The 23,363-nt window shown below is 50.6% G+C and overlaps 1 protein-coding gene across 1 annotated transcript in view; it reads right to left on the reverse strand.

The window, feature by feature from the left end:
* Window positions 1-13,532: 13,532 nt before the first annotated feature.
* The window catches only part of ANTXRL (ANTXR like), a 48,988-nt gene continuing 39,157 nt past the window's right edge, over window positions 13,533-23,363 (reverse strand). The window contains exons 15-17 of the mRNA XM_014789037.2: window positions 22,935-23,024; window positions 21,343-21,420; window positions 13,533-13,831 (exon numbers count right to left, since the gene is read on the reverse strand). Of these exons, the coding sequence (XP_014644523.2) occupies window positions 13,607-13,831; window positions 21,343-21,420; window positions 22,935-23,024 (393 nt within the window). The 3' untranslated portion in view covers window positions 13,533-13,606. The remainder of the gene's footprint in view (window positions 13,832-21,342; window positions 21,421-22,934; window positions 23,025-23,363) is intronic.

A 23,363-nucleotide genomic window follows, 5' to 3' on the forward strand; every position in this document is an offset into this window, starting at 1 on the left:
CAATCTCCCAGGAATAGGTTAATTTTTTCCTCTCTGGATTTTGCCCTCCCTGAGGTCCCTGCCTAGAGTGTTCTGCAGCACCACTCTCTCTGCCACTGCCCTGCAGTGTAAACACCGTGCCTCAGGGACTCCCAGGCACCCCTCCATCCCGAGGGAGGCTCCCACGGGGCTTCCAGAGCCCCGACGGCTCCTGGAGCCCCGAAAGAAAAACAGCTCCATGGTGATGTGATTCTTTCACACCCAGTGAAGCCTTTCAGTGTAACAGATAAGATTTGTCTCCTGATGCAAAACCCTCCAGTTTCCTAACCCTGGGTCCAGAGCTCTTTGCTCCCCAGTGTCCTCAGTCTGTTCCTTCTGGAAGTGTGGGCTGGCGTGGGTGGGGATGGAGCTGGGACAGCATGCAGAGGGAGGGGAGGCAGCCGTGCCCTGGAAGCAACCACTGCCCAGAGCTGCATGAGAACTGGAGGTCACACAGCGCTGTGAGATGCCACCAAAAGAGGAAGGTTACTGCCCACCTCTGGTCACATGGACTGAGAAAGGGCTGCTCTGGGCCTTTGGGTACCTGGACTTCCCACCCTCCTTGGGAGCCCTTTGGGCCAGAACCCAGGTGCCCTTGCTGGCGAGGCTTTCTCAGGACCTCAGCCACTCACTGCGTCCACCTGTGTGCAAGTTGAGGCGTGCCCGTGCCAGGCTACGAGTGTGAGTATCTGGGGAGCAGGTACCCTTCAGGGGGGTCTGGCCAAAGTCTGTTAATGAGGATGACCCTAGATAGATCACCATGGTGTGGTGGGCCCCGGGCAGAGCCCAGAGAGAGATGCTGGACCCTGAGTCCAAGACAGGCTGCAGAGCTTGGCACAGAGAGACTGCCAGACACAACCCTGCCCTCTGGGGTCTACAGGGCACAGTGACCCAGTGAGGTCACAGGAGAGGACCAGTCCCTCCATGGCCTGCTCCCCCTCAGGGCTCGTGCCCTCTTCTCAGGCTCCATTCTGCCCAGCTCCTGCAGCCAGGACGTCCCTTCTTTTCCAAGCTCAGTCCTTGCTCCGCTTCCGGGATACCCAGCACCCTGCATTCTTTTCCGTCTCTTTTCTACCATCTAACTGTCCCCAGGACTCCTTCCTGGGCCTTCTGTTCTTCCCCCTCCACATCAGGGTTCTGAACCTTGGTTGACCTGTGGGATCACCAGGGCACCTCCTACCTCAGAGACAAGAGCCCTGAGGCCCCACCTGCCCCTGCGGGGGCTCCTTGGCTCACCAGCCCCATCCTGGGATTGTCCATTGGACCCCACATCCCCTCTGGAACCTCTCACCCGCCCCACTTGTGTCTACATCCTGCCCTTGAGCATATTGTGCCTCCTGAATGGCCTTTCCTCACTCCTGGGTGGGCGTGGGCAGCTCGCCAGCCCTGGCCATGGCATTCACCCCATCCAGAATTCTCTTCTTCCCCTGGACTACCACTTCGGGCAGGAAGAGGACGCCCGAAGCCATGGTGCTCCCCAAGCCTTGCTGAGTGAGCCCGGGCCTGGGTTTCAGACAGAACTGGGTCCAGCTAGCTGCACCCTGGGGTAGCTGTCTGAGCACTCTGTGGGGGTCTTCATGAGTGAAATCATTGTAGCCTGCCCTTCCTACTGCTCAGGCAGTCACTGTGAGAACCACATGCAACAACGAGGCTGGTGGAAGCTGGCACATGCCTAGGGGTGCTCAGGACATAGCCAGCCCAAGCCAGAGTTCTTGTGAGGAATGTTACAATCTTCCCGTGGGATCCCAGGATCCCCAGCCACACATTTCCCTCGTGGTACAAAGAGTGATAGACATTACCATGTTCCCAATACTCAGCTGAGTGTGGAAGATGCTGGGCCTACAGCCCTGGCCCAGGGGGAGCACAGACTGTCCACAAAGTCCGGCAAGCTGCAGGTGAGCCGCGGAGAGAAAGGTAGAGGATGCTGTTTGGAGTGTACAGCAGGGGATGGAACCTAGTCTGGGCCTCGGGAGTTGGGAGGCTGCTCTGAGGGAGGGACATTTCACTGGGCCCTGATGAATCATCACAGTTAGCCCAGGGATGGGGCTAGGGGTGGGGGTGGCAGAAAAGCAAAACGGAGGTCAATGATGCCCATGGTGTGGTGTTTGTGGACAGACAGGGTGTGTGTGCATGCAGACACAGTAGGCGCCCAGCTTACTACCAGTCAGGGCAGAAGGATGTGAGAGGTGTAGCCTGCGCAGGTTGAGAATAGCTGCAGAGTCACCAGGGAAAGCAATAGGTGAGGCTGGGAATCCAGGGGAGGCTGCAGGCACCAAAAGCGTTTCCGAGTTTAGGCTAAGCACAGTGAGGCAGGATTGACAGGCACGAAGGAGAATGGCAGGATCGGGCCCAGATTTCTGGAAGCCCAAAGCTGTGTGGAGCCAGATGGGAGAGTGAGGAGGCGGGTGGAAGGGGTTGCTGTGGGCTGAGGGTAGCAGCCTGCTGACAGGGGAAAGGTGGAGATGGGGGACTGGATGACAGGATGTGGGTGTGAGGGACAGAGAGGGATTTGGGGTCACTTCCAGTTTCTGCTTAGCAACAGCATAGATGGGGGCATGTTCTCCAGAGACAGGGCAAGATGAGGCCACTTCCAGACATGCTGTCTGACAGCTGTGGGGACGCTGTCAGCATGCTGCCCAATTCCCATGCCCTCCATCTGCAGTTTCTGCACTTTGTGTCTAATGGCTGGCCCTGTGACGATTCTTCAGAAGACTGCTGTTGAGGTACGGGAGCCCAGGCCGTGCCTGGAGTCTCTATCGACCGACTGCCCGACTCAAAGACTGCAGGCGCTGACGCAGAAAGGCCTAGCTCTCCCACCTCGGGGGAAACAGACCTGGGGGCCTCACTCGAGGGCTCCCTGGGTCATGCTGAGGTGCGGGAGCCTCCCTCTCCTGTCCTCCTTCCCTCACTCCGTCCCTGGCCTCCTGGCTGCACTTCTTGAGGAAACCACCAGACACATATCCTGGTCTCAGGCTCTGCTTCCGGCCAAACAGACCTAAGACAACATCTAAGTGGAGCTGTCAGGTAGGCAGTTACAGAGAAGCTTCCGGGACTGAGGGGGAGAACTGGTGTGGAGCGGGGCATTGGGGGCATCATCATACGGGTGGTAATTAAGCCACAGACATGGATGATAACTGCACAGGGAGATGAGAAGGGGATCAAGATGGAGAGTGAAGATACACCCACAGAACAGGGTGAACGCATTGTGCTGGGAATGGAAGGAGGAGAGACGGTTTCAGGAGACGGCGGTGATTCTGCTACCACAGCTGCAGAGCAGACCACAGGTGAAGGGCTCCAGTCAGCTGATCGGATTTATTGACAGGTGGTCACTCCGGGGAGGGCAATGCCAGGGGTGTGGCAGGGAGGGTACTGGACAGCAGTGGGGTGCCATGGGAGCAGTGGGCTCAGTATGAAGGCACCTTGGGAGGTAGGGGAGAGAGTGGCCTGTATCTGGAAGGGATGTGGGCCAAGGAAGGCGTTTTTAAGGGAGGAGGGGATTGGACGTGTTTAAATGATCTTGGAGGGGTAGAGAAGGAGAGTTTGAAGACACAGGAGAGAGAGGAACACAACAGTGACACCAGGTCCACAAGAAGGGAGTGGGGAACGGGAGCCAGGGCACCACTGGAGACTTTGACCTTAGGAAGGAAAGCAAAAACTGAAACCCAAACCTCTCTGTCATGATATTTAAAAGAAAGGGGTAGAGAAATGAGGGTGCGTCAGACAAGAGAGGGAACTCCTTCTATGTGCCCCACGGTTGTTTTTGTCTATTTAACAGGACGCGATATCCCATGCCAAGTGTGGGGTGAATTAGTGAGGTCAGAGATTGGCGGAGGACTGAAACAGTCCTTATGGTATAAAATTAACCTATGGCAGATATCAAACTTGAATATTAATCATAGACTTTGAGTCACCCGGTGCACCAGGCCTGAGTGAAAACCCCCTTGGTCCGTGAATATGGGACTTGGTTTAACCAACTGTGTACAGGCCCAGGAACTCATCCTGTCCCATACAGAGGGCTAGTTCTCCATCCTCCATCAGCCCCACCAGCCCTTCCAGAACCCTCTAGAGAATCTACTGACTTGTCCTCAGCAGACCACTCAGTGGTTTCTCTAGTTGTGTGTGCTCTCTGGCCTGGCAAGTCAGGCTCTGTTCGTCCGTGTAGTTGAGTTCCAGGCCCTTGGTTTTATCCTTTGGCCACGGAGGATGGGCAAAGAAGCTGCCATGTCTGAGGCTCCTCATTCTTTCCTGGTTCGTTGATTTCCCTTTCCTGGTTTCCATCTCAGTTATCTCTATGCTGCGCCGGGGACGATGTCTGCAGATGCGTCTTTCGAATTATTCCATCTTTTCTCTTCAACCTTGTCTAGTCACATTTAATTTCTAATTTAATGCCCTTTTAGGACTTTGCGCCAGGGATCTGAACCCATGAGCCCCAGGCCGCTGAAGTGGAGTGTGCTAACTTAACACTATGCTGCCACCGGGCTGGCCCCGCTTTGATTCTTTTTAAACCCTGCCTTTTTCCTGATTAGCTGTTCCTGCCTTACAGTTTTGATTCCGTCCTTTACCTTGTTTGAACATTTCACACGCTCTTATTTACTGTCCCTTTTTGAATCCTCTATTATCTCTACCTTCTGGGCCCTGAGCCTGTTCGTTTCTTGAATCTGCTGGCTCTTTTTGGTTATACATCTAGGATTTTTTTTTTCCTTTGAGCTCATCTTCAGCAGGAAATGTTTTTCTTGAGATCCCAAGGACCCTGGATGGGGAAGGTGTCTCCAGGGGGAGTTTCGTGTTTGGTTCGGCTGACAGCTGGCAGGTTCTATCAGGTCCAGGGGGCCTTAATGCTAGCTTCTCAGTGCAGATTCCAAACCCACTCACTGCAGATTTGGGGCCCTGATTTCCCACGGGTGTCCAGCTGTTTTCTGTGCTATGTCTTCAGCTGGGGATGAGGTTTCTAGTCCTGTTTTATGGCGGCTGTTGCCCCCTGCAGCTCTTGGCTTAAGAGGGAGCAGAATCCTAAAATTTATATGGAACAACAAAAGACCCCGAATAGCTAAAGGAATCCTGAGAAAAAAGAACAAAGCTGGAGGTATCACACTCCCTGATTTCAAAATATACTACAAAGCCATAGTAACCAAAACAGCATGGTACTGGCACAAAAATAGGCACACAGATCAATGGAATAGAATCAAAAGCCCAGAAATAAACCCACACATCTATGGACAGCTAATCTTTGACAAAGGAGCCAAGAACATACAATGGAGAAAAGAAAGTCTCTTCAACAAATGGTGTTGGGAAAACTGGACAGCCACATGCAAAAAAATGAAAGTAGACCCTTACCTTACACCATACACAAAAATTAACTCCAAATGGATTAAAGACTTGAATGTAAGACCTGAAACTATGAAACATCTAGAAGAAAACATAGGCAGTACGCTCTTCGACATCGGTCTTAGCAACATATTTTCAAGCACCATGTCTGACCTGGCAAGAGAAACAATAGAAAAAATAAACAAATGGGACTACATCAAACTAAAAAGCTTCTGCACAGCAAAGGAAACCATCAACAAAACGAAAAGACAACCTAACAATTGGGAGAAGATATTTGCAAACCATACATCTGATAAGGGCTTAATCTCTAAAATATATAAAGAACTGATGCATCTCAACAACAAAAAAACTAACAACCCAATTAACAAATGGGCAAAAGACCTGAACAGACATTTCTCCAAAGAAGATATACAGATGGCCAACAGACACATGAAAAGATGTTCAAAATCACTAACTATCAGGGAAATGCAAATCAAAACTACAATGAGATATCGCCTCACACCCGTCAGAATGGCTATAATTAACAAGACAGGAAACAACATGTGTTGGAGAGGATGTGGAGAGAAGGGAACTCTCATACACTGCTGGTGGGAGTGCAAACTGGTGCAGCCACTATGGAAAACTGTATGGAGATTCCTCAAAAAATCAAGGATAGAACTACCATATGATCCAGCTATTCCACTGCTGGGTATTTATCCAAAGAACTTGAAAACACCAATGTGTAAAGATACATGCACCCCTGTGTTCATTGCAGCGTTATTCACAATAGCCAAGACTTGGAAGCAACCTAAATGCCCATCAAGGGACAAATGGATAAAGAAGGTGTGGTATATATACATGATGGAATACTACTCAGCCATAAGAAACGATGAAATCCAGCCATTTGTGACAACATGGATGGACATTGAGGGTATTATGCAAAGTGAAATAAGTCAGAGGGAGAAGGTCAAATGCCGTATGATTTCCTTCATTAAGTAGTAGATAATAACAACAATAACCAAACACATAGAGACAGAGATTGGATTGGTGGTTACCAGAGAGGAAGGGGGGAGGGAGGAGGGCGAAAGGGATAATTCAGCACAAGTGTGTGCTGATGGGTTGTAATTAGTATTTGGGTGGTGAACATGATGTAATCTATGCAGAAATAGTATAATGATGTACACCTGAAATTTATACAATGTTATAAACCAATGTTACTGCAATAAACAAAAAATTTAAAAAAAAAGAAAATAAAAAGTAAAAAAATAAAAATAAGAATAAAAACAAAATAAAATAAAAAAAAATAAATAAAAATAAAAACAAAATAAATAAAATAAGAAAAAAAAAAGAGAGAGCAGATTCCAACTCTCTACGTGCCTGAGAGCTGAGGCCTCACCTCCAGCCCCACCTGACACGAGTGTCTTGGCCCCTTAGGCATAAGGCTTGTTCTCATGTCTTCAAGGTCCCAAAGCCACTCACCGTCTTGACTTGATTGACTTCAAGTTTCCTCACTTGTTAAAAAATTTTATGGCATTTAGTAAATGGTTTTTCTTGTTTTTAGCTGAATTTTTAATTAAAAGTTGTGCTCAGCATTGAAGTTGAGATTGGCGGGTATTGACTTTGAGAGTGCCAACATGCCAGGAGTGCGTTGTTCCCGGCAATAGCATTCAGTAGCCCAGGGCAGGCTCAGAAAAGGCAAACAATTGGTTCCATTCATTTGAGTCAGCAGTTTCACCCTGAGCATGTGACAAAGAAAAGGGGCCAGAGAAATGCAGCAAACTGGAATGAGATTAGTCGGGGTGTTGGGGCCTGTGCTTGAAAGAAAATTGAGATGTCGGTGGATTACAAGTCCTGATGAGGTTAAAAAATAATGGGGTGGAAGTAATAAGTCAATAAACTGGAAGTGTCCACGGTGTTGGGAGAAAGAGATGTCTGAATTGTGTGGTTAGGGGAGAAGAAGGCTCAAGGTATGGTCAGGGGTAGGGAGATGGCTTGCAGTGCAGGGAGCTGGAGGCCAAGAGGTTGAGGATCGAGAGGTCATGGTGTTAGATGGTCATCCTGTGGATGCTGAGGTTCCCTGGGATAACAGTGAGCCTTGGGCTGCAGTGCAGGGTCAGCCTGCCCAAGTCTGCAGTGAGTGGGGAGTAGACGGATGATCGTGGGGAGAAGGCAGAAGAGCAGCAGGGCTCTTCCACGGGTGCCTGCACAGGACCCATACACCTGGGCACGCCGGGGTCTGGCAGAGGGGCTAGGACTGGCCCGTGAGCACAGACTTGGCTGCCCCAGCAGTGGGTCTGTTGTCATCACAGGAGGCTGTGTGTTTGGGGGGAGGCCTGTGTTCAGAAAAGTGTGTGCTGACGGCTTAGGGCAGTACAGGGTCCCCCCACCCCTCCAAGTACTCTCCCATCTCTCTAGGTTTTCAAGAAATATCTTGAGGCTCCAGAAAGGGACAAATGTCTCACCATTGACAGCATGGCAGAAGGTGACACATAATGGGTGAAACAGAAGTCTCGGGCGTTTTTGTTCCATGATTCTGCTAACACTGACATTTTAAAATGGATTTTTAAATTGGGCTAGTAAACAAAGGCAAGCTCTGAGCGCCATCTCCTGGAATAGTTGACCACGTCACACTGGCCTCTCCATCATCTTCATCCCAGGTCCTCAGCGGGGCACCTGGGCACCAAATGCCTGAGGCTACAAGACAGGAAGGCCACTTGGGGGGCGCTGCAGGAGACACCCATCAGCCCCCTGTGCCTTCTGCCCCTGGGCCCCAGGTTAGGCTTCTGCTGATTTAGCAGCCTATCTCTGAGGCAGACACACCTCCCCTTCATGGCCTCCTGACTGCGTGGTGAGCACCTCCCATGGCTGGCCATCTGCTCTCTGAGCCAGAGTTTGCTTCCCCAGGATGCCTATCACCCACAGGTAGCAGGGAAATAAGGAATGACGGTTTAGGATTTCTGGTGACAAGGAATTGTATCTTTGGGTTTGAGAATCCCAGGTCACCTTTGGGCTCACGGGCTGCAACGCTCATGAGGATGGGGCTGCTGCCCCTAGAACGATGAAGCACCGACACGCTCTTCCTCAGCTCCTCATTCATCAAAGGAGATGATGAGTCTCCCAGGTCCCTTCTCAATCTTGCAGACTGACCTGAGCAATTGGGTCCTGACCCAGCATTGCCTCAAATTCCTAGGAACTCATCATGCAGGAGTTGCCTCTTAGGAGTCCCCACTATTTGTGTGTGTGGTGAGCTATGTACATAATCAATCTTCACATAGATCTGGTATCTACAGAGGTGACGGTGACCTGCCTGTGGTCATCCAGCTCGTCTGTAACGATGGAGTTGAGCAGGAGCTGTGGCCTTTTTGTCTCCAAAGCTTGTAGGAGTCTTTTCCCAGGACTCCACTGTCCCCTAGAACCCATCATTTGAAGAGGGACTCTTGATGGTGTCAGTGGATAAATGGCTATTATGTGTCCTCTTTAAATTCATCTGTTGAAGCCCTAATCCCCCAGTATGTCAAAATGTGACTGTATTTGGAGATGGAGTCTTTAAAGAGGTAATTAAATTAAATGAGGTCATTAGGGTGGGCCCTAATACAATATACTAGGTGTCCTTATAGAGGAAATTAGGACACAGATATAAACAGGAGGAAAACCATGTAAAGACACAGGGAGAAGATGGCTATCTGCGAGCCAAGGAGAGGGCTCAGAAGAAACCAGCCCTGCAGATACCTTGATCTTGGACTTCTAGCCTCCAGAATTGTAAGAAAATAAATTTGTGTTTAAGCCACCCAGTTTGTGGTACTTTGTTACGGCAATCTGAGCAAACAAATACAACGGCTTTGTTGTTAACTGAGCCCAGACACCCCCACACCCCATTTCCTGCACATAAGAGACTGGACTTCTCTCTCTCCCCCGACTGCCCAAGCCCAGCCCTATTCTCCCAACTGGCACAAGTCCGTCTGCAGGTTGGAGGCAGAGGCAGGCGTGTGACTCTGACAGAAGAGGCAGGTACTGGGGGCAGGTGAAAGCAGACACTGAGGGGCTCTTGCTCACATGCCTCAGCTTCCTGGGGCATCAGAAGGACAAAGTAGGTGGGAAAAACAAGTAGGAGTGAAGGCTGTAGGGGGACAGGGGCCACTCATGGAGAGAGAGATGGGTCAGGCTCCTCCACATGTTAAAGACAAGGTTGGAAGTGCATGCTCAGCCCATGTCACACCCTCAAAACTGCCCCCACACCCTATGCTGGGCCTGACAGCAGCTGTTTGTATATGACCCTGGTGGTTGGACCAGGCACGGACATCGTCCCCTAGCAGTGTGGCACTGGGGAGCAGCCAGTCCACCTGAGTAGAAGACCAGCAACCAGGGACTGTGGGGCGGTGGGCAGCCAAGTGCACAGGGAGGCAGAGATAGGGGAGAAAGCGGCAGATGCAGAGAGAGTGGAGGGGCAGAGCCCAGAAGCCACATGGCCCAGAGAGCAGGAGAACCTGAAAGAGAAGACCAAGTGTGGATCCCGTGAGCTTTCCAATTTCTGGTCCCACTGGGGCCTGGCTGCCTATCCGACCACAGGTCAGGACCCACAGCCACTACAGCCCTGTCCTTCTGGTGTCCGCTGTGGGCCCTGACCCTAAACAGCCTAGAGGCATGGTCAGGCTGGGGTCTCCGCATAGGGAGCCCTGATGGCAGGATTTCTTAAACTTTTCCACGAAAGTTCCCCGGTTGACAAAGGACGTGAACAAGCTAGGGGCACATTTTGGAGTAGTCTGTGAAATTTTTGCAAGCTTTGTGGTTCACCTGAAAGATTCATGATTTAAAAATGGAATTCTTCATATTTAAGAATGTAATTTTCATACGCTCCTGGGGGCTGCTCTTCCTCCAGGGTTGGGCCAAAGTCCTGCATGCAGCAGGTCCCTGGTCAGCAGTCCTCATGCCTACCCTCGAGTCATGCTGTGCCCGGCCTACATGAGCCCTTCAGCCCTGGAGGCTCTGGTGAGGTTGGGTCCCTGGGCTTGGTCACCACCCAGCCACCCCTCTAGGGTCTGGTATTGGGCAGCCACCCTCTCTGACCCCTGACCTCTCTCCTCCCTCGCTCTCCACTCCATCCCCCCACTCAGAGACACTAAGCATTGCCCCTCGGGAGCTGCAGTCTTGACACAAGAAGGAAGAAAGGGTGACTCAGGCCACTTGTTTTCCACTGCAAACATCCAGGCAATACCAAAGGCCTGGCTACGTGTTTGGAACGTGGAATGGAAAACAGAGAGATCAAGTGAGACAGCGAGAGAGTGAAACTGAATGGACACTTCAGTAGACGACTTTCCCGTGGGGACAGGTGGCCTAGCACAGCAAGTGCAAGCGCCGGGCATGCTTGAGAAATGGAGCTCCCTCTGCTGCCCTGACCTCCTCCATGTCCTGGGCCTGCTCTGGGGGTCCTGGTACACAGACAAGGGGGGAACTGCTGTTAAGGCCACAGCTTTGTTAGGAACACAAGCTCCAACATGGGAGTGTGTGCACTTCTGCTTGTGTGCTCATAGAGGAGGCCTGCAGCTAACCCTTGTGGGGGCTGGGGGCTCCTGGCTTCCAGAAGCACAAGCTTTGGCCCAGGCTTGGAGGTCCATTCTGAGTCTACAGGGGCTGCTTCACATGACACCAAGAGACACTCAGACAATGTGCATTTTTACTGCCCTAGTCTAAAATAAGGAACAAGCATTGCCCAGTATATTCCCCTTTGTAGGCGTCTCAGTCTGGGACAGCTCACATGTGAGATTTCTTTTCTAAAAATATCTGGCTCCACCCAAGAACTCAGGCCAAGAGGGGGAGGTGGGACAAAAGGCAGCCCCTGGGTGTCAGGCATCAGCTGCAGACCACAGCCTCTTCCTCTTCACTAGGGTGAGGAGGTCCCTGCTTAAGGCCAAGCCAGAGATGGGCTGAGCTAGAGAGGGGAAGGCAGGGCGAGAGATGGCCCAGGAAGAGATTGCCAATGAAACTCCCCTTTCCTGCTGCCTCCTGTTACTGTTCACCACAGAAAGTGAGGCGAGGGAATGAGGGTTGGTGTGGGTGGCAAAGGGCGGACCAGTGTACCTCCCAGATGTCCTCTGATGGAACATTCAGGAGCAATGGGCCTTAGTCCATATTGGCTAAAACTAAGACAGCTCTCAACATCCATTAATACACAGGTATGTTGATTTCAGTCAGGGTCACATTATTATATAGTATATATTATATATTATAGGTCACAATAAGCCCTTTATTAAATCACATATACATTTCTCCATACAGGGTCACCGAGTCTCAGAGATGGGCATGTACCGTCTTATGCTTATACGTGGATATAATGCAGGAGCACAGAGCCAGTTTCAGCAAAGTGTCCTTGAACCTCAGGCCAAGACAATGCTTTCACCAATTACGGACAATCTGAAACATTCCAGTTCTAATGAAGAGATAAAATCTCTCTATACACTTTCAGGTTATTTTAATGCTCTTTCTTCTTAATAAAAAAAGTTTTACACACTTTCCTTGGTATCATGAATACAATAAACATTTTTCCCTGATTCTCAAAAAGACCCAAAGTCCCAGTTGCCTTTTTAAAGCTGGAATGTGTACATGACCCGGAGGCGCCAGGGAGCTCAGCGAAGGCTCTAGAACCAGTGGGGCCCACCCACACCTGCACAGAGTCTGTGACTCACCTCTCTGGACCCTGCCCCAGGGGGTTGCATAGGCGGGCAGGGTCACCTGCCAGCCAGGCATCAGGAGCCCCTCGTTACCATCCTCTGTATTTACACAACCAGTGGCTTTTACTCTTTGTGACACAAAACCAAACCAAAACACAACAGTGACAAAGGCCTCACGTTCCATGAAGGATGTTAGGAAGTGAGGTACAGAGTGGCTGCTCTCAGCACCTACAGTTGCTCTGGGAATGAGTCTCCGCATGGGGCCCAAATCAGACAACTGAGTCCCACCCCACAGGGGTTTAAGTGCCCTCTTCGATTTCCTCCATTTTCATTGGTGTACTTCTCTGAATTGCCTTGTGCCTGGCATTTTGGGCCAAGGGAAAATATAAATAGCTTGGGAGATGGATGTGCTAGCGGAGATGGACTAGGCCCACGAGGGGGTGGGAGACGCCCCCTCTCCCCGCTCCTGTCCTGGCTGTTGGCAGGACACAGATGTGGAACCCAAGCTGTGACAGGACAAAGCAGTGGGGGAGGGGTCTTCAAGAAAGGGCAACTCCAGGTATAAATGCTTTGAAGGTTCAAGGTCATGTGACCTAGGGGAACCCTGCAAACAGTCCCTACATATATACGTACAAGCCATTCCAGCAAAACTTTTTTTCTCATTTTTTTAAACATGGGGAATATTATGGTCATCTCTATTCATCCACTTCAATCAATACAGATTACAAACCCAAACCTGACATATTTTTACCTATAGTTGTCTGGCAGAAATTCAACTGAAAGGCATAAATATAACATTCGAGGAGATGGGGGTGGGGGAGAGAGCAGTTTAATTTACTGACTATCAACAGGGATTAGGGACAACTGGTCATGGTCCCCACTGCAGGACCCCTCCTGAAGCACCCAGGGGTCCCGCGTCATCTGCCGTGGCTGTGTGCTCGGCACTGGAGCAGTCACACAGACATGCGTGCACACACTGGCTCGCAGGACACCGCACGCTAAAACGTCTCTGTGGGAACATGGTTTCTTCTGTGGTGGCAAAGGGCTAATAGGGGAGGTTTACCTTCTCTAGGGAAATGGAGAGGAGCCTCTAAAATTCTCCTGGGCTTAGGGACAGTTTGGGGTATCGGGGAAGGGAAGTGGCACTTCCAGCTGATGGGCCTCGTCTCTTTCTATGACACATTTGGAATGTGGGTAGCCAAAAAATAGAAACCAGGGACATGGAGTGAAGGAGTGAGAAATTCAAGAACTTCTCTCTGCATAAAATCAGGGAAGGAGACACAGGATTGTGGTCATAGTTCAAAGATGTTTTGGGCTTTTTCAAAGAGCAGAATTTGGCTAAAACCCCATGCGTCCCAGCCCTTGGTGACAGATGAAGACCAGGCTGTGGGGAGTGGGACTCATCCATGTCTACATCCACAGGACACCAGAGTGCTCTGTCCCTGCAGGAGCAGTATAGATACGTCTCATACAGCAGAGCAACACTCACCAGGTAGCAAAATCGCTTGCTGACCAGCAATAAATTCCAACTCCTTTTGACTGTAAACCAAGACTCAATATATACGTACAATTCAGTACACAAGGGGCTCTTAACAATCTTTGGTGCTTTAGAGGTTGGGCTACTGGGGTGAGATTGACAAAGTGGCTCCATAGAGGGTGCGGGCAGGGGGAGGGATCAGCGGCAGCATCCTGGAGGGAGGCCGGGAGCAGATGGGTTGAGGGTGTTGGCACCGTGAACAGCAGCTGTTGGGGAAGCACTCCTGGCTGGGTGCAAGGCAGATCTTCGGGCCACAGGATAACTGCCCGCAAGGCGGCTTCACTAGGGTGAAGTTGATGTACCTCCCCTGCAGGGAAGAGAAGAGAGAGAAGGTCACTGAGAAGCCATTGCAATGGGGATCAGGAAGCTGTGGTTTCCCTGGCTGCTGGGGCCTGCCGAATTCCTTCTCTATTCAAGCCCGCCCTTCTGCTGCCCAGAATCCCACTGAGCCCACTGCTAGGTCTGTCTGGGCCCATCAGTCCCCAGAAACTCCCACCAGTCCCCACAGGTGCTCCATGTAGTGGGCAGACTTTGGGCTTCCGTGAACCTGTCATTCATACATAAAATGTTACCTGAGCACCTGTGAATGACAAAGGGCACTGAATGCTGCTTTCTCTTACTGAGACTGTCCTTTTCATCACCCTAGTTTTAAAATCTTTAGAAACTCTTTAGAATGATCGTGGTTTTCCCCCCAACATAGCCACATTAGGAAAACAAAACACCTAAAACCCCTTGAATTTACAACTATGTTCTCAAGGAACTGAGACACCTGAGCCTGACGTTGTCGTCTTCCACACCCACAGGGATATCTGACCCGATGAAACTTTCGGGAAATACACACACCCTTTGGGACTTGCACCCCTATGTGCAGAGCAGAGCTGAGCCCAGAGATGGGAAGGGATTCCACACGCTGACTTTCCCCAGCACGACAAGACTGAGTACCTTGCTAAATGTCATTTTCTAGGCAACTTTCTATGTAAACTCACCCTAGGTTTCATCAAGTTAATGTTTTCTCTTTTACAGATAAACATTTTTACTTTTCCTCATTATAAAAGTAATACCTGCCCATTGTAGAAACTAGACAATACATAAAAATATGCACAAGAAAGTAAATTTGCTTATTTTCCAACCACCCACATAACCACTATGAATAGAATCCTGAATTCTCTGCATACAGCAAGTGCTTTGATCATTTATCAGCAATCCCCCTTTTTCTGGTCTCCACTCCCTAGCTGGCCATTCTACCCTCCAGAGCCACGGCCCAGGCTTGCCCTCTCTTGCCACCTTCCTGCTGGCTCACCATATTGTCCATGCTCACCTCCCCTGCCCCCTTCTCTCTAGGCCTCCCCAGCCTCCAGGTCACTAGGCCTAGCCTGAGGGGCCACTCTGCCCAGACCCTGTCCTGAGCCACCTGTCTCCCTGGCCACCATTCTCACATTCCTCTGCACCTACTGTCTGTCCAGGGCCCCAGGCTCCCTTCTTAGGCTGACTCGAGTGTCTCCTCTCCCCTGGTCACCTGGCTCTGCTCTCCCCCAATCCCAGCCTCATAGAATCATCTTTCCCAAGAAGAGGCTCCTCACCAGCTCACATTTTCAGCTATGCATCCCAACTGCTTGGGAATCCAGACCCAGTGCCCAGACGAACCAGCAGGCCATCCAACTCCAGGCTCCTCACCAACCCTCCCTGCACGCACCCAGGGCATCCCTGGGTCCCTGTTGTGGCTGGGTGCTCCTCTGCTCCAGGGATGTCCTTCAGGCCTCTCCATTTCACACATCTAGACTCCCCTATTCTCTAATGCTGCCTCTGCCACACGGCATTCCCGAAGCCAGTCCAGGAGCACTCCGGTCCCACAGCCCCCAGAGCACTGGAGCTGGACCCCTCTTCTCAACACTGAAGTCAGTCTCTCTTGGGATCACGGGCAGGGTCTCAGTCATTCAACAGGACCCTCACCCTCCCTGCCCCAGGATGGCACCAAAAATTCCTTAACTGTACTTAACTGCTTTTTTCTTTCAGGTGAACTTTAGAATCATTTTGATCAAATTCCCTAAAAATGTTGATTACAATTACACACAAAAGCAGCATTAAGCCCATGGGTTCCTTCGGGAAAAGCTGACAGCGTGGACTAGGTTTTCATATCTTCAAATCTTCTTTCATAGCAATGAGTAAAGTACTGCGGTTTCTTTCCACTGTAGGTCAGTACACCTATGTTACACACATGAGGGTATGCTATTTCTGTTGCAATTGAGAATAGACTGGAATCTTTTATCCTTATCTCTAGATCCTTTATTTCTGCTTATTAACTCCAGAATGTGAACAGATTATTCTAGACCTAGTGTCTACCAACTGCTGTGGGATCCCTTTGAGCTCCTCAGGAGCATGATGGCAGGACACCTGAGTTGAGGCGTCTCCTCTCCCCTGGCCACAGCCCATCACTGGAGCTGCAGGAGTGGGTCTGCACACAGATGATGGAGAGGAGTGAGGTTCTCCATACAGTAGGGGAGACCCCCAGTTGTCGGCAGAACCCCTGAGTCTGTGGTGTAAGCATAAGGGGGTGAGGGGAGGGGACTGCGGGTTGTGGGGGGTCTCTTTCCTCTCTGGCTTTCCACCAACTGAAGAGATCTAAGCCAGTGACCAGTTACTTCTTACACCAGCTCAACTGCTCCACGGTGAAGGGACATGTCTTGAAACGGTTGGCAAATGGTTGACTGTTAGCCTTAATCTCCAGTGCTTTGAGCTGTGGCTGCAGCCTAGGATTTCATGCTTATTTCATGGGGAAGTGTGTGTGTGAGTGTGAGTGTGTGTGAATGTGAGTGTCGGGTGAGGGACCAGGGAGGGTTGTGGAGCACGGGGGAGCTGGCTGCCATCACAACCCCAAAGTTATGATCTCAGACTTCCCCAAAGATCACTGGCTTGAAGGTCAGCTGTCAACTTAGGACTTCCTGGAGGGATGAAGCCACGCCTCTGCTTCATCACAGACCCTTGGTTGAGCTCCCTCCATGGGCAGGGTCAAAAGGACTCAGGAGCTCCTTGGCCATGAATGCATCATGAGGCCCATCTGTACCCAGCTCTAATTGTTACCCAGAACAACTGTTTCCCAGCAAATAGATATGAGCTCATATTTAGAGGAGGCCTGCAAGCAACACAGTGTGAAAAGAATATATTAATATTCACAGTTGTTTGCACATCTAACACACTGCACAGTAGAAAGTACTTTCCAGATGTTTCCATACCACCGTGACAGCATGACATGGGGCATGGAGCCTGGACTTGGAAGTGAGCCTCCCCAGGGACAGTGCTGCTACACCCATCCATAACCCAGTCACGTTGAGCCCTTCACTAAACGTCAGAGCCTCAGTTTCCCTGGATGCTAAACACAGAGCAGTGACCTCCCTGTAGGACAGAGAGGCTTCCAAGCACACGGTGAAGGGCCGGGCACTGGGCTGTTGCTGTAGCCCTACTGCTTCATGGCTGTGCGACTTTGGGCTGGTGACTTAACTGTGTAGGGACTCAGCTTCCTCCTCCATAGAGCTGTTGGGAGGATGCAAAGCTTCAGTTTGTGTGAAGTACTCAGAGTCGGGCCGTCTGTGAGCCCTGGATCAAGGGCAGCTGTTGTCGTGAGAATGAAATGAGATCCTGTTCGTCAAGGGCCTCACGTAGGGGTGGGCACTCAGATTATACTCACTGGAAGACAGTGACATTACTGTCAGCATCATATTCAGTGAGAGAGGGCAAGGTTTCCCATTATTGGCCCAATTTTCCTGATGGATCTAGGAGAACTGTTCTCCATGAACTAATGGGCTGCCCCGGGATAAGGCAACAGAGGAAGAGAATCAGGATGGGAGTCAGGGTTTGGCTCAAGATTAAGAAACAAGACTGAGTGTTGCTGCGTCATTTGTATGTGCGTGTAGGGAGAGATGGTCTGGAAGGCAATAGGATCAGAAAAACTCCTCTGGGGATTTGAAGGCGCTGGGGCAGAAAGACAAGGTCATTTTACACAGTTTACAGTAAACAAGACTGACAATTTAGTACACGGAAGGCCATGAGGCCAGTACTGGATAATGTGTTCCCAAGCAGCCCGGGCTGGGTGTCTGGCACTGCACACTCAGGACTGGGGTTGGGGTGACTCTGGTCTGCAGAGACTGCAGGTCCCAGCTGTCACCCCAGTCTATTTAGTCCATGATTCACTTTAAAGCCTGGGACCAGTGCACTGAAGGTTAAAGAGAAGGAGCCAGAACTCCTGCACCTACTGGAATACTGGGGTACCCAAGAGAAATCCTACAATACAACACTCAGGTCTCCAGGACGATGGATGGGAGGGACAAGGTCAAACAAGATGGGAGTAGAGGAGCGGGCAGGGGGCCCATGTCCACCAGGCACGGTTATGGGCTCCCAGCTCTCCTCAGGACAGCCCTGGGGCCTGCCATTTCCTCTCCGCAGGGCCTCCGCAACCTCCCTGACTGCTTGGGCCCCTTTTGCCATCAGCAGTAGTCACTCCAGGCTCAGAGGACTGCTGAGAGGACTTGAGAGCTGGCACTGCAGGGGTGTGGCAGAGCCCTGGGCAGCTGTAAGTGCCCCTTAATCCATTACTCTGCCACCTCCCCAACCTGACCTTCAAAGAGTGGTCCTTGGAATGGGACCATTTCAGAGAGCTGCTCAGCGCCCCTGCCCTCACCTCGTTGGGTGAGAAGGCCATTTCTGGCATCTTTCCCTTGTCCACCCTCTGGCCTTTTGCCTCCTCTGCCTGAACCCTCTGTCTTGTTCTGTCTCTCCAGCCCAAGTGGGCTTCTCTGGGCATGTGTCTCCACTGTTCAGGGCATAAAGCTGGTGTGGTGCTCTCGTGACCATAATGGGGCTAGGGTCTAGGGAGGGGCTGCAGGAGGATCAGATGGAGAGTGGGGCTTCCATGCTAGCATGGCTGGGACTGAGAGCTCTATTCAGACCCAGAGCCAGAAGCCCAGCTACCAGAGGAGCCCTGACACCTCCAAGACCAGACAGGGCCCTGATGGGTGTCACAGGCCTCGAGTGTATCTCATCGGCAGTGTCCAGAGGCTTTCAGACCTGCCCAGAACTTGTAAATGCCCTGCCCAGTCATCGAGAGCCAGTGTTTGCCTAATTCATGGAATGTGGCCAACGCAGTCCTTACGACAGACCCCGGGGACGACAGGGTCCTTCAGGCCCAGTCTGTGCCAAGGGACTGAGCGGGGGATCCCAGGCAGACAAGCTCCAGTGAGCCAGGGGCACCACTCTCCTTGGGCCCCAGGGCCTGAGCAGGGCAGTTACCAGGGCAGCTTTGGGGGTAACCATCATGAGATCATGAGTGCTGACCTGAAAGGGAGCCAGGCCAATGAGAAGGGTGGAGCCCAACTCAGGGTTCAAGTCTAGCTCTGTCACTCCCAGGCTTTGTGACCTGGGACAAATAACTCAGCATCTCCATGCATCAGCTGCCCCCCTTGGTAACACTGGGATGATAGTAGTCCCTACATGTACAGGTACTGGGAGGATGCAAAGAGGGCAAACGTGTAAAGTTCTTAGGCCAGCAAATGGCCCATGGGAGGGACTCAATAAAAATTAGCTATCATAAAGAAACTGAGGCAGACATAAAGAAATGGAAAGATATTCCACGCTCATGGGTTAGAAGTATTTACATAGTTAAAATGTCCACACTTCCTAAAGCAATCTACAGATTCAATGCAATATCTATCAAAATCCCAATGACATTTTTCACAATAATAGAACAAAGAATCCTAAAATTTATATGGAACAACCATATAAATAGCCAAAGGAATCCTGATAAAAAAGAACAAAACTAGAGGCATCACAATCCCTAACTTCAGAATATACTACAAAGCTACAGTAATCAAAACAGTATGGGACTGGAAGAAAAACAGACACACAGATCAATGGAACAGAATTGAGAGCCCAGAAATAAACCTACACATCGACGGACAGCTAATTTTCGACAAGGGAGCCAAGAACATACGATGGAGAAGAAAAGTCTCTTCAATAAATGGTGTTGGGAAAACTGGACAGCCACACGCAAAAGAATTAAAGTAGACCATCATATTACACCATACACAAAAATTAAATCAAAATGGATTAAAGACTTGCATGTAAGACCTGAAGGCATAAACCTCTTAGAAGAAAATATAGGCAGTACACTCTTGACATCAGTCTTAGCAGTATCTTTTCAAATACCATGTCTACTCAGGCAAGGGAAACAAAATAAAAAATAAACAAATGGGACTACATCAGACTAAAAAGCTTCTGCACAGCAAATGAAACCATCACCAAAATGAAAAGAAAACCTAAAAATTGGGGGAAGATATTTGCAAACCATATATCTGATAAAGGGTTAACATCAAAAATATATAAAGAACTCATACAGCTCAACAACAACAAAACAACCCAATTAAAAAATGGACAAAGGATCTGAACAGACGTTTTTCCAAAGAAGATATATGGATGGCCAACAGGCACATGAAGAGATCTTCAACATCACTAACTTATTAGGGAAATGCAAATCAAAACTACAATGAGATATCAACTCACACCCATCAGAATAGCTATAATTAACAAGACAAGAAATTACAAGTGTTGGAGAGGATGTGGAGAAAAGGGAACTCTCATACACTGCTGGTGTGACTGCAAACAGGTGCAGCCACTATGCAGAACAGTATGGAGATTCCTCAAAACATTAAGAATAGAACTACAATAAGATCCAGCTATTCCACTGTGAGTATTTATGCAAATAAGACAAAAACACTAATTCAAATGATATTTGCACCCCTATGTTCACTGCAGCATTATTCACAATAGCTAAGACTTGGAAACTACCTAAGTGCTCATCAATGGAGGAATGGATAAAGATGATGTGGTATGTATACATAATGGAATACTACTCAGCCCTAAAAAAGATGAAATCTTGCCATTTGCGACAACATGGATGGACCTTGAGGGTATTCTGCTAAGCAGGAAAAAGCCAGAGGGAGAAAGTCAAATACCTGTGATTTCATTCATAAGTAGAAGATAAAAACAACAATGACAAACACACACATAGATACAGAGATTAGACTGGTGGTTACCAGAGGGGAAGGGAGGGGGGAGGGGAAAAGGAGTAAAAGGGACATGTGCACCCTGACGGATGGTAATTGGTTTGGGTGGTGAACAAGATGTAGTCTACACAGAAATTGAAATATAATGATGTACACCTGAAATTTATATAATGTAATAAACCAATGTCACCTCAATAAAAAAATAAACTTAAAAAAATTAGCCTTCATTATTATTACATTCCAAGATGACAATTTTAACAATTTGGCTTCTCCCCATTGTCACAGGTAATGACAGAAGGATGGAATCTTTACAGTTGGTAAAACCAGTCACTGTTGGGCAGACAATATTGGGGAGGGTGTCACATGCCCTCCATCACTCCTGGCCCCTGTGTGACCAGCCCAGGAGAGTCTCACTGGAGGGGGTGGAGCCAGCAGACACACAAGGTTGGGTGGGCAGTGAGGAGGGACGATGGACTGGGAGCCAATAGCCCTCACTGGCCTGCCTTCCTCTCCAGCCCTTTTTACTTAGGTCTGGAAGGGTCGGGTATTGCTCTAGATAAGAAAGCTCCTGACACTACCGACATGACAATGTAAGGGAAATGCATGGGTGTCATGTCCAGAATGGGCCTGGGGGGCTCAAGAGCACCATGTCTCCATGTCTTGGCCATTCCTCCTTGGCAGATGACCCACAGTCCCAGAGGGCAAGTGTCAAGGGCCAAAATCAAAGGCTCCTCCTCCACGGGGAACATGCCTGACCCCTGCTTACCTTGTCCCTGGGCTGACACCACATCAATGGCACCTGGTTGCAGCTCTGAACAAAGTTACACAAGGTATCCAGTTTGCCCTGAAAGGCAGATGTGGCTGTGAGGAACCTATAGGCGTGGACACTGTCTCCAGAGGGATGGTGTTCCCTCCAGATCCCAGTGGCATCTGGGGGCTCTGACCCATGAACTCGCTGACACAGCACTGCAGCCTCCACCTAGGGGAGGGTGTCTGGTGCCTTTTGAACGGGGGTTGTCACTGTGGGACACAGAGTGTTTTGGATCTGGGACAAATCAGTATTTTTGGTGCAGGAGGAGAAGTCAGGGGCTACTTTTAGAGGAAAAGTTCAGAGGTTGGAGGAGATATGTGGTGGCCAAGGAGAGGTCCTGAAGGGGAAACGCGAGGTGGGCGTGGGAGACCTGGGCAGGAGCCAAAGAAAGGGGGAAGAGGGCCTCATTTGGGGGGCACAAGGAGAAGGCAGGGAAGAGGACCTATGCCTTGCTCGGGGGTCTCGTTCCTGATACAGGAGTAGGGGGTGGGAGAGGGAGCAGGAAGACAAAGGCAGAGAACAGACCAGAAGGTGTCCCTGGACCCAGTGGCAGGGGCATCAGTGCTGCAGATCCCTGAAGGTCAAGCCACTCTGGGTCCTGGTGGGGTGGGGGTCATGCCCTCTGAGCAAGAGCAAGCCCCTGGCAGGCGGCTTCCTCCCTCCCTGGAAGGTGTGTTTGGCTTCTCTGTGCCCCCACACTGACCGTCAGGGGAGAGGCAGGCCTGGCTCTCCAGCTCCCATCTGAGGCTCCGAGGAGGAACAACAGATCCGACCAGGGAGAGAGGGAGGACCAGGGAGCAGGAGGGCAAAGCCGGGCAGAGACCATGGGTGCTTTCCTCCTCACCACCGGCCACCCAGGGTCCTCTCCAGCCCTGTCATCTCCCGCCTCCTGGTGGGCTGGCTTCTCCCTCACCAGGCTGGGGCCACAGCACTCTCTGGGGAAGGAGGTTTCCTTCAGGCCCCCTCCTCTTGCACCCCTGTCTCCCATCTCAGTGGCCACAAGGACAATGCAGCTGGCTCTTCCCCTCACTCTGCTGAGGGACCCTCTGCAGGGGCCGCAGGAGCCACTGCCATTGCTGGGTAGTTTACTGGTGTAAGAACTTGGCTCAGAACATTCCTTTTTTGTTGTGACCTGCACAGGCCTGTCTGTGATGTAGTTTCTCTTCACTCATCTAACTGGTGGCCGGTGAAGCCCAGCCATTGCTGGAGTTGATGACAAACCTCGGAGACCCAGGGACTGGCCGGCTGTGAGCCAGCCACCAATGTCTAGAAACCGGGGCCCCTTCCAAAGGGGAGACTTGAAGCAAGGACACTGCTGGTGGTGGTGTGAGCCTGAGCCCCCACAGTTTTTCTCCTCCCCTGGCCACGAGGGTCGAGAAGGCTTCGGGTTTTTGTTAGACACCGAGTGATCCAAGTCCCGTGCTCATAGAGCTCATCTCCACCCAAGCCATGCCTTCGGGGCCAGGCCTGTGCAGCATGAACTGGCTGCTCCCTCCTACCACACCCCAGCCTAGGGGTCACAGCCCCTCTCTAAGCGCCCTTCTCACCTCCATCCGACTTATCTCGCCTGTTTGGCACCCACAAGGTACAATCATTGTGGGACATTTCCGTACACAGCATGTCTTCTCTTCTGGCTCCTAGAAAGAGAAAACACTGTCTGCTTCCTGGTTTGGCAGCTCCTGGGGTAGAGACACATGACATCTGTGGCCCCAGCACCTGTCAAGAACTGGCCACTCAGCAAAGGTTCGTTGGAGAGTTCAAGGACCAACATGTAGCGTCCTGCACTATAGAAGAGTGGCCCTGTGTGAAAAACAAGCCAACTCCTTTTGCAAAGATGGCTCTTCCCCAAAAGGCGAATAAATTTGTTTCCCAGAGGCCTCCCTTATTGGAGAAGCCTGGTGTGAGGTCATGCAACGTCATGGAGGGCCGTCAGGGCTGCGAGCATTTCCAGGTGACACGGCTGTATTCCCTGCCTC

Source organism: Ceratotherium simum, chromosome 6 (assembly GCF_057802395.1).
Source record: "Ceratotherium simum simum isolate JZ-2026a chromosome 6, ASM5780239v1, whole genome shotgun sequence".
Taxonomy (NCBI): Eukaryota; Metazoa; Chordata; class Mammalia; order Perissodactyla; family Rhinocerotidae; genus Ceratotherium; species Ceratotherium simum.